The 12116-nt window shown below is 42.2% G+C and overlaps 1 protein-coding gene across 1 annotated transcript in view; it reads right to left on the bottom strand.

Moving 5' to 3' along the window:
• Nucleotides 1–12116, bottom strand: part of LOC120798613 (receptor-type tyrosine-protein phosphatase S-like) — a 52912-nt gene that overhangs the window by 11275 nt on the left and 29521 nt on the right. The window contains exons 9-21 of the mRNA XM_040143027.1: nt 10710–10911; nt 9350–9486; nt 8985–9129; nt 6469–6786; nt 6034–6227; nt 5859–5885; nt 5469–5586; nt 4581–5243; nt 3725–3819; nt 2750–3003; nt 2397–2484; nt 1893–2111; nt 782–939 (exon numbers count right to left, since the gene is read on the bottom strand). Of these exons, the coding sequence (XP_039998961.1) occupies nt 782–939; nt 1893–2111; nt 2397–2484; nt 2750–3003; nt 3725–3819; nt 4581–5243; nt 5469–5586; nt 5859–5885; nt 6034–6227; nt 6469–6786; nt 8985–9129; nt 9350–9486; nt 10710–10911 (2618 nt within the window). The remainder of the gene's footprint in view (nt 1–781; nt 940–1892; nt 2112–2396; nt 2485–2749; nt 3004–3724; nt 3820–4580; nt 5244–5468; nt 5587–5858; nt 5886–6033; nt 6228–6468; nt 6787–8984; nt 9130–9349; nt 9487–10709; nt 10912–12116) is intronic.

Below are 12116 nucleotides of genomic sequence, written 5' to 3'. Positions count from 1 at the left end.
ACAATTTCTGGAAATATCACCTGGAGCAGCGAACAGAGTGTAAGCACAGAGCACGATAGACACAAACTTAATGTATCCTTAAAGAATAAGGCTGGCAATATGCTAAGTTTTTCTTATTGTCAAAAAATCCTAAAAGACCAAAACCAACTTTAAATTGTTTGGAACAACAAGTACTGCCTGTATAGCCAAAGCCTCATATGTGCCATGTGACGTCCATTGTTAACAAAAACTATTAAATACACATTACTGAGCCACACTGTTGCACTGGCTGACATATTCCAACAAGGGCGCTGTAGTTTATTTTGACTCAGTCCCACATTCACTGTCCTGCTACTGTAAATACTCTCTGGGGCATCAAATATACATTAATTAACCACTAAAAATAGCCCCCAACCATTGCACACTTTACTCCTGTTTGACAAATGTTTGCTAAAAATAACAGTGCTTATCTGTTTTAGGAAAGTACTGAGACTTTTTAGAAATGAAACAATACATTTGTGAGGCATTTTTTTTTTAAAGGTTTACATATTCAGTAAGAATGAATGTGTGGCTGTCAGCCCCAAACACACTTTTTGAAACATACCAAAAAAGACAGTCTGACGCACTGGTCCTTTTGATGGAATTTGTTGACATTAAGAAAAATACAGAGTAAAGCCAGCCTTATCCTTTGAGAGTTATAAAAGCTGCTTTTGCATTTGCCTGGTCTGACCAACAGTCTGAGTTTGTCTAATGGATGTAAATTTGACTTTTTTTTTTTTTTTATGGAGTTCATCCCTCTCACTTTTTGTAAAGGAGAATAGCGATGACGATGCAGATGATGAAGACCACAGCCAGGACAGGTCCCACCACCCAGATCAGACCATCACCTGCGTCGAGGGGCTGAGGGTCTGAATCTGGGGCAATTACTGAATCTGTGTAAGGGCTGGCCACATACATTTTCTGAAAAAAATGAACAGACACATAGTCAGGAAAACTGTGCAAGACACTGGAAGTGTTGCTGTTTTTGTTTGTCTATTTTGGAGATAAATTAACTGTTTTAGTGGTATGACAAGGAAAGGTGATCATAAAAAAACAAAAACTGATTCTTAGTATTTTATGTTTATTTCTTTTTTTTTTTTGGCTCAGTGCATGATATAGTATGAACACCTGACCCTAAATTCCAATTCGGTAAGTCTAGAAAACTGTGACCCCAACAATAATGAGAGAGGAGAATCCACTGCTCTATTTAAAAAAAAATAAAAAAATGTAACCGTCCAAACACAAAGGTAGTATTTGTAGTATTGCAGAGCTGTTGCACTGGATTTCATTAGACTGAACAAGCATTTCTGTAATTGTGACTAAGCCGCACATGACTGCATATGTGTAAGAGATTCTCATCTGTCTTTGCATTTCCGAGAACATATAAAGAAAGTACCTAACCTTATTGATGTCTGTGGTGTTTTCATAATTAATGTAAACTGAAGTGAAGTGCCTTCTTATTAGTTCTGAAGGACTTCTGAAGAGCATCCCCAGGGCTAAATGTGCTCCCAATAAGAAAACATCTAATAGAAAATAAAATCTATCCTAATTCAAGCTTTATATTTATGTATACTCCAATTCAAATGCACATGGAGTGGGGTCCAAAAGTCTCTATATACACCAGCAGTGCACAAGGCAATATCTTTTCTACTGCCACAGTAGGAACACTCACTCTTTATTAGCAGTGGTGATGGAAGTACGTGAAGGTTATTGCCTTTTGCTTACAACACTTTGACTGACGTGAATTTTATTGTTTTACCAGCGAGGCCATATTGATTACAATGTATAGTGACAGCCTGCAGGAGAGAAACGCAGGCAGTGGGAATGGTTATAAAAGCAGTAAGAAAAGAGATGTGACACGTTGGCTTTCATACCCCGGTAGTGGAGTTTAGCTCAGCCAGGATGAAGAAGACGTACTCCTGCCCCGGCTCTAGAGCCCGGTTCTCAAAGCCTCCGTAGTCCAGCTGGTCCCCCAGGGTGAAGAAGGCCGGTAGGGTGGCAGGTGTGAAACGGGCTGTGATGTAAGCCCGGCGCAAGTCCACCTGCTTCTGTTGCCGAGAATCCCTTTGCTTTTGACTGATGTCTTTTAACAGCTGAGAGATGGAGAGAGAAGAAAAAGAGAGAAACAGAGAGAGGGAAGACACAATTAAACTGAGACGTTCGAGTATCTATGACCAATGCTTAAACACTGATATTGAATTAAAAAGGGTAAGTGTTGCCAGGAGTTCTTGGCGATGGAATTTTGTGTGTGTGTGCGCGCGCATGTGCGTGCGTGTGTGTGTGTGTGTGTGTGTGTGTGTGTGTGTGTGTGTATTATAGGTCCTTTCCTCCTTCCAGGCACAGACATCAGTGGGTGCTGTCATTGTTGTGGCTCTCACCTCCTCTAGGTCCATCTCATCTGGACTCTTGAGGTGTCTGATGACACCGCGGGCTCTCCTCAGCGGAACCACAACCACATAGACATTCCTGTGGGTGCAGAGGAGGACAAACAACACAACACCAGCTGCACTTGTACAATAGCAAACATATCTCAAACTATTTTCACATTTCCTTGCCAACTTGTTGCCTTGAGACTTGTATCTTGTCAGTCAGGTAATGTTATCATCATGCCCCACACCTTTAGCGCTTGCAATTTTCTGATCCGAGTGCAGCAAGTCCCACTGTCTATGAAAGCCATGACGACTATTTCAAAAACCATAAACATATCTACAAGTGCATCTCTCAGGCTTACTTGACAGGAGTGCGGGTCTCCAGCGATGGCAGGATTATGGTGACGGTGGTCTCAGTATCGCGGGTGTGGTCAATCTCAGGGCGGCGGATGGTGATTGGTGGGGAGGTCTTGGCGGTGATGCGGTGGCGAAGGCCTCCCATGTTTCCCTCAGGAGCAGTTATCTTGAAGTCGTAGCTAGTGTCGGGCTGAAGGTTTGGGATGACTGCCTTTCTCAGACGAGCATCCACCTCCATCTTCTGGCGGTTATACTCCACCTGGAGGATGAGACAGGATTGGTGATGTTACAAAATTAAGTCAAAGATAAGTTTCTTACTTATACTATATGCTGATGAAATCCTATTATACTTTAACGCTTTAACACCCAACCCCCTTTTGGGGGCAGTCTGTATTAAAACAAATTGTCTATTTTTTTAATATTAGAATTAATTTGAAAATAAAGTTTTCAAGGGTATGTTACATATTGGACTGCCACATTGCCCCAATTTACGCCATATCTGAAAGGAAACGTTCAATATTTTGGGAAATATGCTTCTTTGCTTTCTTGCCAATACTTAGATGAGAAGACTGATACCAATCTCATGTCTGTACGGTAAATATGAAGCTACCACCAGCAGCCGGCTAACATTTTTATCTGCAATAAAAACTTAGTGGGCTTTAGATTTGCTTGTAGGCAGATTTTGTAAAAAATACAAAATGTTTGTCTTTCGTGTAACTTTTCATAGTACCAGTTAATGAAATTCTACATGATGCAAACATCCTGCGGGACGAACAGTAGTTCCTCATAGGTTAACTCTTCAACAGTTGGGGGTATTATTCAGGTTGGGATCATATATACTAAAAATACAGAAATGTACGGTGATTTAAAGTATTAGAATTAAAAACACGCTGTAAACATGTTGTATTATGTTATAGATTATCGCAATTATTGACTGACTAGGCATATGTGAATGTACATGCACCAGCTGATGGACATACAGTGAAGCGGTAGGGATTGCTGCTCTCTGGAAACTCCCAGGTCAGAAGAACACTGGTCTTAGTGGCCAGATTGACTGAAAAATTCCTCGGCACATCTGGGAAGCAGACAAACAAAAAAAACAGTCACTTGTGATGAAGCATTTTATTCACATCACAGGCTCCTCTTCTTTCCAACTGCAAACCTATAAAAATGGAGGACACGTCAGTCAGATCTGTAACGGGGGAAGAATACATGATGCTTAGGAGGATGGGCAGGTGATGAGGAGAGTGGATGGCAAGAGTAATAAGTACAAATAACAGACAGACCAGCTGCAGGAATCTGACATGCCACATTCTCAGAGTGTAAGGTTGTGTTTGATAGATTCAGAATTCAGCATGTCAGCAAAGGCTTTAGAAAAGGTGGCAGTGGAGGTCCATCAGATAAAAAGGGCTTACCTGCAGATACAGCATCAGATGCCAGTTTTCACTTGAATGAAGACTGAACACTTACCTTCTGTATTAGATACTGTATATCCAAGCCCTGTATTGACTTTTACCTGAGGGTTTGTGATAAGCAGTGCTCTTGAAGCAAACATCCATTAACATTCAGCCTGCTTCCACTGGCGGTGAAGGGTAGGTGATGAAGGTATAAGTGAGTGAGTGGAGGAGATTAGGAGGAGTAGTTGTGGTCCCCTGGACTTTGCAGTTCTCAGCTTGTCTGAAGTGCATGGGTGAAAGGCTGACCTGTAAGAACTGGCCCAGACTTCATTTAATGTAGTGTTTTGGAGTGAAATCCATAGTAAGGGGAACGGAGATGTGAAGCTGAACCAGTGCTTAGAAGGTGAAGGGTGTTCCCGTGGCCTGAGGCCAGCCCTACCTGTTTCAAGGGCCAGGGTTTGGCACACCAGAGGTGGGCTGAAGGGACCTGGCCCTGCCTTGTTGTGGGCTCTGAGCTGCAACTCGTAGGCTGTGCTGTGATTGAGGCCCAGGATGGTGTAGCTGGAATCACTCGCTGGTAGCGTGATCAGCCATTGGGGAGCAGGGAGGGCTGGTGAGGCAGAGGGGCGAGGGTCAGGAGAGGGTTTGTGGCCTGCAGCCTCTTTGTAAGCCATGGTGTACTCTGTAATGACACCGTTGGACTCCTCTGTGGTAAGGGGCAGCCAGGACAACTGGAGGGAGCAGCAAGTGGCATTAACAAAGTCAGATATTTTGGGGTATCCCAAGGGGGGGAACATGGGAACTGTTATTTCCTGCTGCACTACATCACCATAGCCTGCTCGGCTCTTCGCAGAGAGGACAAAGATGTAGGAGGAGCCTGGGGAGAGGTTTCTGACAGTGAAGTTTTTCTCTCGATTTGTGAAATCCACTGTGGTGTCTAAAGTGGTATTCTTCAGGCCAAACAGTAGGCGGTAGCCCTGGATTTCCACTGGGGCCCCCCGGCTATTGGAGCCTGACTCAGAGCACTCCAGCGGAGGAGCCCACCGTACCACCACTGATAGACCCGATCCTGGACGCACCCAAAGGGACGGGGGGCCGGGCACTGCAAACGACAGAGTAGGCAGCAGAAAATCAATTGCAATATATATATATATATTTATATATATATATATACATAAAAATATATATCATGTAAATCTTGTAGAAGAATTAGAATTGATTTGGAGGTTTATTTTCTGCTGGCTCCTGGTGCAGCTTACTGTAAGATCAATACTTGAGTATGTTACTAAATCCAGTGCACTGACGTGTATACTTGGCATATGCTTACCAATCCCTGGGGTCTGCACCAGCTTGGCTTTGCTGTGCGCTCCATCCCCTTTGGTGGTGTATGCTGCCACTGAGACAGAGTACAAAGTCTCTGCTTTCAGACCTCCCAAAATCAGCTCCTGTGGGGGAAACACATAACACCACCAAATACTGCAAATGTATTCATTTCAATTTAAGATAATACACAGATCTCTTCATTCTCTTTTTTTACTGTTATACATCAGTAAAATATTATCAAAAAGTTTCACAACAGCAGCTAATCAAATCTCTGACGGTCAGACTTAATGAGGATTTCATAACTGTCTCTGTGTAATGTATTGGTTGCATTGTGCTGTATGTATTAATAGTGGCTTCATTTATAATGAGAAGAAGATGAGTAGTCTGCACTCACATATTGAGTCGAGTCATCCTCCTCCATCTTATCCCATAGAAATGACACACCCCACAGGCAGCCGAGATGGATGAGAGAAGGAGTGAGTCAAATGACCAAATGAGAGAGGGAGGATGTTTAATGATAAAATAAATGAACATCATTAAATCATTTAAATATTCAGTCATGATGTCACCTGAGACTCATCCAATAAGAGGTCTTTGATGCGGGGAAGGTTGCGGGATTCACCGCTCTCCGTGCGGCTGAAATGCACTTGGTAGCCTCGGATCTGGCCTTGACGTAAACGTGGCAACACCGACCGCCAGGTGACTCGAAGTGCTGAGGAGTTGAGCGGCTTGACATCCACCTGACGAGGAGCTGCACCGGGAACTGAGTGCAACAACACACATACGCGCACACACGCACACACACAACACACACACACGCACACACACACACACACACACACACACACACACACACACACACACACACACACACACACACACACACACACACACACACACACACACAAAATGCAGAATTAATTAAGTGACCAGCAGTCTAGCCAGTAAATAATCAACTAAACGATCAATACTGGTTAGGTCTGATCTACGTCTCTCATTCTTACCATCCTCATCAGTTCTGCAAAGCACAGCTGGGCTCTTGGGTCCGGTCCCGTCTGTAGTGGAAGCTGCCATGGTGATGTTGTACCAGCTCCATTTCTCCAGCCCCTCTACCACTGTCTGCCCCTGCTGGGCCGGAATAGGGAGCCCCTTCACCTCCTGGCCCTGACCTCCGCCTCCTGCCCCAGAAACTCTCTGGTATCTGAGCTCATAATCTGCCAACCCACCATTCTGGCCCTCCAATGGAGGCGGCATCCAATTTACTCTCAGCGAGGTGGAGCTGGCACTCTCGCAGGACACACCCTGGGGTGCAGCTGAGGGCTCTGATTGGACAAGGGGCAAGGAGGGCAATTGGCAAAGAGTTTAGGAAGAGACCCAAGAGAATGGGGTTGAAAAGCAAGAGAGGGGAAAAAAACAAATAAAAGGATAGGAGATAAGGATAAAAAAGGAAACAATAAGAGACTACAGTAAACGGAACTGAAAGAGATAACACCAGGACAAACATGACTCAGGCAAAAAAGGGGAGCAACCACATACTGTAAAAGCATAATGTTAGGCTTAGAGCCTAATGAGATAAACCAGAGACAAGAGTATCGACCCTGAGTGGACAACTTAATTATACCCAAGCAGAATGTGCATCCGATACCCAATGATTATATTTTATCCTTTGGCTATAGCTAGTGGCATGAAAGGATCCAGATTTATGAATGAAAAACAGATACAGTCTTTCTTTCTACAGGAGCGATACACAGCTCACTGCACAGGAGCACAGACAAATATACACATTTCACAACACCAGCCCCCATGGTCGCATAATCCTTGAGTCCTCAGGATAATAGAGTGGTCTGAGACTTTCCAGTGCTGACTAGGAGAAGGTCTTGGCTTCACAGAGGGAAGAAAAAACAAACTTAAACAGATCTCACACAGTGCCGAAAGGATTTAGGAAGCAGGTTAAAAAAAAAAAAAGGACACCCTAGGCGAGAAAGGCACTCAGACAGATAGACGGATATTGAAAATTCAGCTAGAATGATGAATTGTAGACAAGAATTGAATAAGAAGTAGGCTGGGGTATTTACTGCAACAAACATGAGTAGAGGAACAGACACAAACCCAAAAATCACACACCTTCACCACTACAGATTTCTGAACCCTAGGTATCACTCACCTTATATAATGTTCCTTCACACACACACACACACACACACACACACACACACACACACACACACACACACACACACACACACAAGGTTGAGCATGGCTGAGGCTTCTGTGCTTGCATGTGAATTCAGGGGTGCATTACCTGTGTGTATGTGTGGGAGTGTAATAGTCATAGCTGACAGGTTCAAGTATCTATCCACTCAGCCGTACAGCCACTGTTCTGTTGGCCTCAGGGGAAGATCTAGATGTGCACCAAAGCTTGGCGATAACAAAGCGCACATAACCTCCCTGGGAAATGAATTCTGCTGCATGAAATAGTCTGCTTATCTGGCACCTTCCTTTTCCTGAAACCCTCCTGCCTCCCCTCGCCACCTCCTCCGATGTACCACTTTGGTCTCTCTTTCTTTTTGGAAGCAAAAAGTGAAATGAGTCCAGCTAAAAGTGTTTAGCACAGAAACTCTCTGTGATCAGATCTAAAAGTGATCTGATTATGAATACATAGCATGAATCTTTGTGTCTGTTGAGTGATTGTAAATACTTGACAAAAACTTACCGCTGAACCGATACAGTGCCAAGAACCACGGACTTGAGGCTTTTTTCTCGACCACAAATACTGTATTAATTCTTTTCCTTGCACCATTTTCTCCTTTATCTCTGCATTTTCTGTTTTCTTCTTTAGAGCAGATTGGAAATGACTTGATATACCACAGCAAAATAGTGGAACTTATTTGACTCTCATCGGCTAATCTTATCAGTGATTGTGCAGACAAAAAAAGAGAAAAGGAGACAAGGGAGAGAATCCAAGTTCAACGTGGATAAAATACAGACTGGCCGGCACCTACCTGTCAACATAGGAGGCCAGCCACCATCCTTTAATGCTCCTCAACACTGGCTGCTAGCCAGTAAGTGGCAGACAGTTTCGCCCTTTCAAAGACATTAGACACTGATAGAGTGGAAAAAGTGAAAGGAGGGTGAAGAAAAGGAGGAGTGAAACATTAATCGGTGCTCCATCTCCATCTGTCATGATGTTTTGGCTGTGTAAGAAAGCGAGAGGCTGAGCGAAGGAAGAAAGGCACAATCAAACGTAGATGGATGGGTTGGAGGGGGGGTTGGACAGAGGGGTTGATACACAAGATAGGTGGAGAAATGCAAGGAATGTGAGAAATTCCCAGGCTTTACCAGGTCAGGAGCTGAGGACAATGTACTTTGAGCTGTGTGTGTGCGTGTGTAGAGGACAAAATATTTGCATGAGATTTGTGTACAAGACTGAAACTTAATACAATTAAAACATGTGGGAAATGTTTGTGTGTGTGCCGGCAGTATGCCGGCAGTATGCGAACCCAGTCAAATTGAGACGTACTGGCTTGTGACGTCCTCTGCACCAGTTCATTAGTGAAAGCGCCGATGCCTTTGTTTGAGATGGCGGCCAGGGAGAAGGAGTACTCAGTGTTCGCTTTCAGACCCTCCAAAGTGTAAGAATTCCTCGGCCCAAAGGTCAGCTTCTCCTACGAGACATAAGGAGCGGAGGAGAGGATGACAGGTGGGATGAGGGGAATGTAAAAGAAAACATTAAAGGAGAGTTGGAGAGAGAAATAGATGAGACTGTCACCACCAGAGACAGTGGTGTAGGACGCTGAGGCTCTTCTATCTGTCCTCTTATCCCTCTGCCTTAATAAGAAATCCACTCGGCAGTCAGATTTATAAAAAGAGTATGAGAGGTCTTACCAAACTGCCAAACTTGACAGGTTTGTAGAGCAGTTCATAGTTGACAATTCCCTCCTTGGTGTAAGCAGGTTCCCAGGTCAGCTCTATACTGGTGTCTGTCACCTTACCGACTTTAAACTTCCCTGGCTGGCCTGGGACTAAAAGGGACAGGACAACACACAGTCACTTAGGACTCTGTCTTATCAATAAAAAAATATCAATACAATACAATATTTTTCTTCAGTGTTTTACATTTTTGTTTTGTAGTTAAAGGCTTTGAAAACCTACATCTTCTTAATATAATTGATAGGATCCTGCAGTACATGATACTGGTTATTTCACATACCAAAATCATTTATATGCAGAATTTAGAACTGATACATCTTCTTAAAGCTCTTTTACTAGAAGGCCTTATTGTAATTTTACCATCCCTTTATACTTTGTCCATTTTAACACACTCTAGGTTTTTCATTTTCAATTTACTCCATTTAATTCTTAAACATATTTTTAAAATTATATTAGCAGTATTATTCTTCACCTTTCTAGTTACCTCATTATTTAAGTGAATTTTATCCTTTCTTTCTGTTTTGCATTGTTGTTTTTACCGTAAAGCACTGTGTTTAGAAAAGCACTATATTATTTAAGGGCATTATTATTAATATTATTAATAGAGCAATGATAATAATGTTGTCCATTAATCAAATCTGATCAAGCCACACCCACGCGGTCCTGATGAGGCAGAGTTTTGTTTTGGAGTGTTAAAGTACAATTTCCTTTTTTTTTCTTTACTAAACTTTTACTTCAGCCGTAAGTGTTTCTTAATAAGTCAGAAATACTTAACATCAGAGAAATTACTTAGGGTTGAAATCAATCACACTTAACCTAATCTAATTTTCCGGTTCTTTAAAGTCATACTAGAATCAAAAATGAATTTTTCCACTTAAATCTAGTCAATACTCAGCCCCATACTGTACACCTATTAACCTATAAATTCCCGAAACCCTTCTATTTTCTAATACTGTATATATACTGCTATCTCATTCCTTTATATGCTGGAAAGTGGCAGACTTTTTAGAGACATCACATGGCGAAGCAGTAGCTCAACCTATACGAAAAATTTTTCAGTAATCATCTCTTTGTACTTCCCGTCACAAAAACCTGCAACTTCACAGCAGCTGTCACAGTGACAAGAGCAGCACTAAGGTACCAGGGACATTTATGACTTTTAATCCCCAAATTCCTTTTCTTAAGTCGCCATAGTTCTCTTCCAGCAGGTAGAATTTATTCTTTTTGAAGAAGTCATATTTTCTTACTTTACATAAGTAAACTGAATAAGATACAAACAGTTTCTATACATGCACATACATAAATAATGACTGACCTCCAGGCATGACTTTAACATGGACGGGGTCTGAGAAGGGTCCGTCCCCTACAGAGGTGAAGGCTAGGACTTGGATGGTGTATGTTTCTGATGTTATGAGGTTCTGAATGGTAGTGATCACGCTGTCTTGGACGTTATGAATCTGCCATTCATTCATAGGCCGGGATGGGTCCATGGTGTAGTATACACGATAGCCTTTCACCTACCGAGAAGCAGAGAGTGAAAGAGAGGCCGTTAGATAGAGAGAGATAGAGAGTTTTCTGGATTGGGGCTGAATTTTAAGGTCATCAGTGACTGGGTTGTATTAAGTGATCTTCAATCTAATCTAACTGTCCCGCATCCATGGTAAGCCATAATACCATCTTTCAACACAGCTGGATTTTATGCAAGCCAAGGTCATCAACTATGAATTATTGTTTTATTTTAGTCCAGATGGTGCTGTGGATTTGTTGGTTGAGTGTTTGTTAGAGGTCATTGTCACAAATTAATGTCCTCATGTCTCTGGGGCTGTTATGCATTCGACCCCAATAAACAAACCTCACTTTAAGGTTGACAAAAACAGTTCTAATACAAGCTGAGTGTTCTCAGATTGTAGTAAGATAAAATCACTACACCCTCTCCTATGGGATTTGTTTATGGGACGTTCAGAGTGTACGTAATCCCACTGACATGCCATTTCCCTTACCCTCCACCTCTACCACCTCTCCTGTTATTACTCTTTAATATCTATAATCCCCATATGCTCTCAATTCAGTCTTGCACTTTTATGAACCTACTGTACAGTTACGTAGGCTAGAAAAAGGAAATAGGCCTCGAGAGGGAGTGCTCTTAACTTAGAGCGGACAGTCCAATTACCTTTTCTTTCTATAGAGAGTGGGGAAAGCAGCAAGGGAATTACAGAACGGAAATCTCTGGCAAAACACAATCCCTGCAAAGGACATGAACCTGCACACTGGAATAAAGCTCCCAATGGAGAATTTTATTAAGACTTTATCCTTTAAACCTCGTGCAATTTTGAAATGTTGTCAGTCTGTACTAATTGAAGCCAAACGAAATTTCAGTCACACTTTACTTTAAGGCCCCCTCTTTCGCATTAACAAGCAATACATTTAATAAATTGTGTGTAACACACGGTGATTAAGTTGTAAGCACATATGAATACATTTTAAGTGTTTATCAATTTACAGTGTTTGTTATCTATTATAACTCCTCCTATGAAGACATATTCAGTGTTTTACTGAAATTTATTATGCACAAGCCTTCACTTATGGGCGCCCACAGGAGGAGTTACAGTTGTTGACAAATACATTAGAATCACTTATATCTGCTTACAACTACAGTATTGTGTGTCAAGAACCATTTTTTAAACATTTATAAAGTGCTTCTAAATGAAAAATGGTAAAAATA

The sequence above is a fragment of the Xiphias gladius genome, chromosome 14 (genome assembly GCF_016859285.1).
Source record: "Xiphias gladius isolate SHS-SW01 ecotype Sanya breed wild chromosome 14, ASM1685928v1, whole genome shotgun sequence".
Taxonomy (NCBI): domain Eukaryota; kingdom Metazoa; phylum Chordata; class Actinopteri; order Istiophoriformes; family Xiphiidae; genus Xiphias; species Xiphias gladius.
Note: the sequence above shows the minus strand (reverse complement) of the source record. Positions and strands in the feature narration are given on the sequence as shown.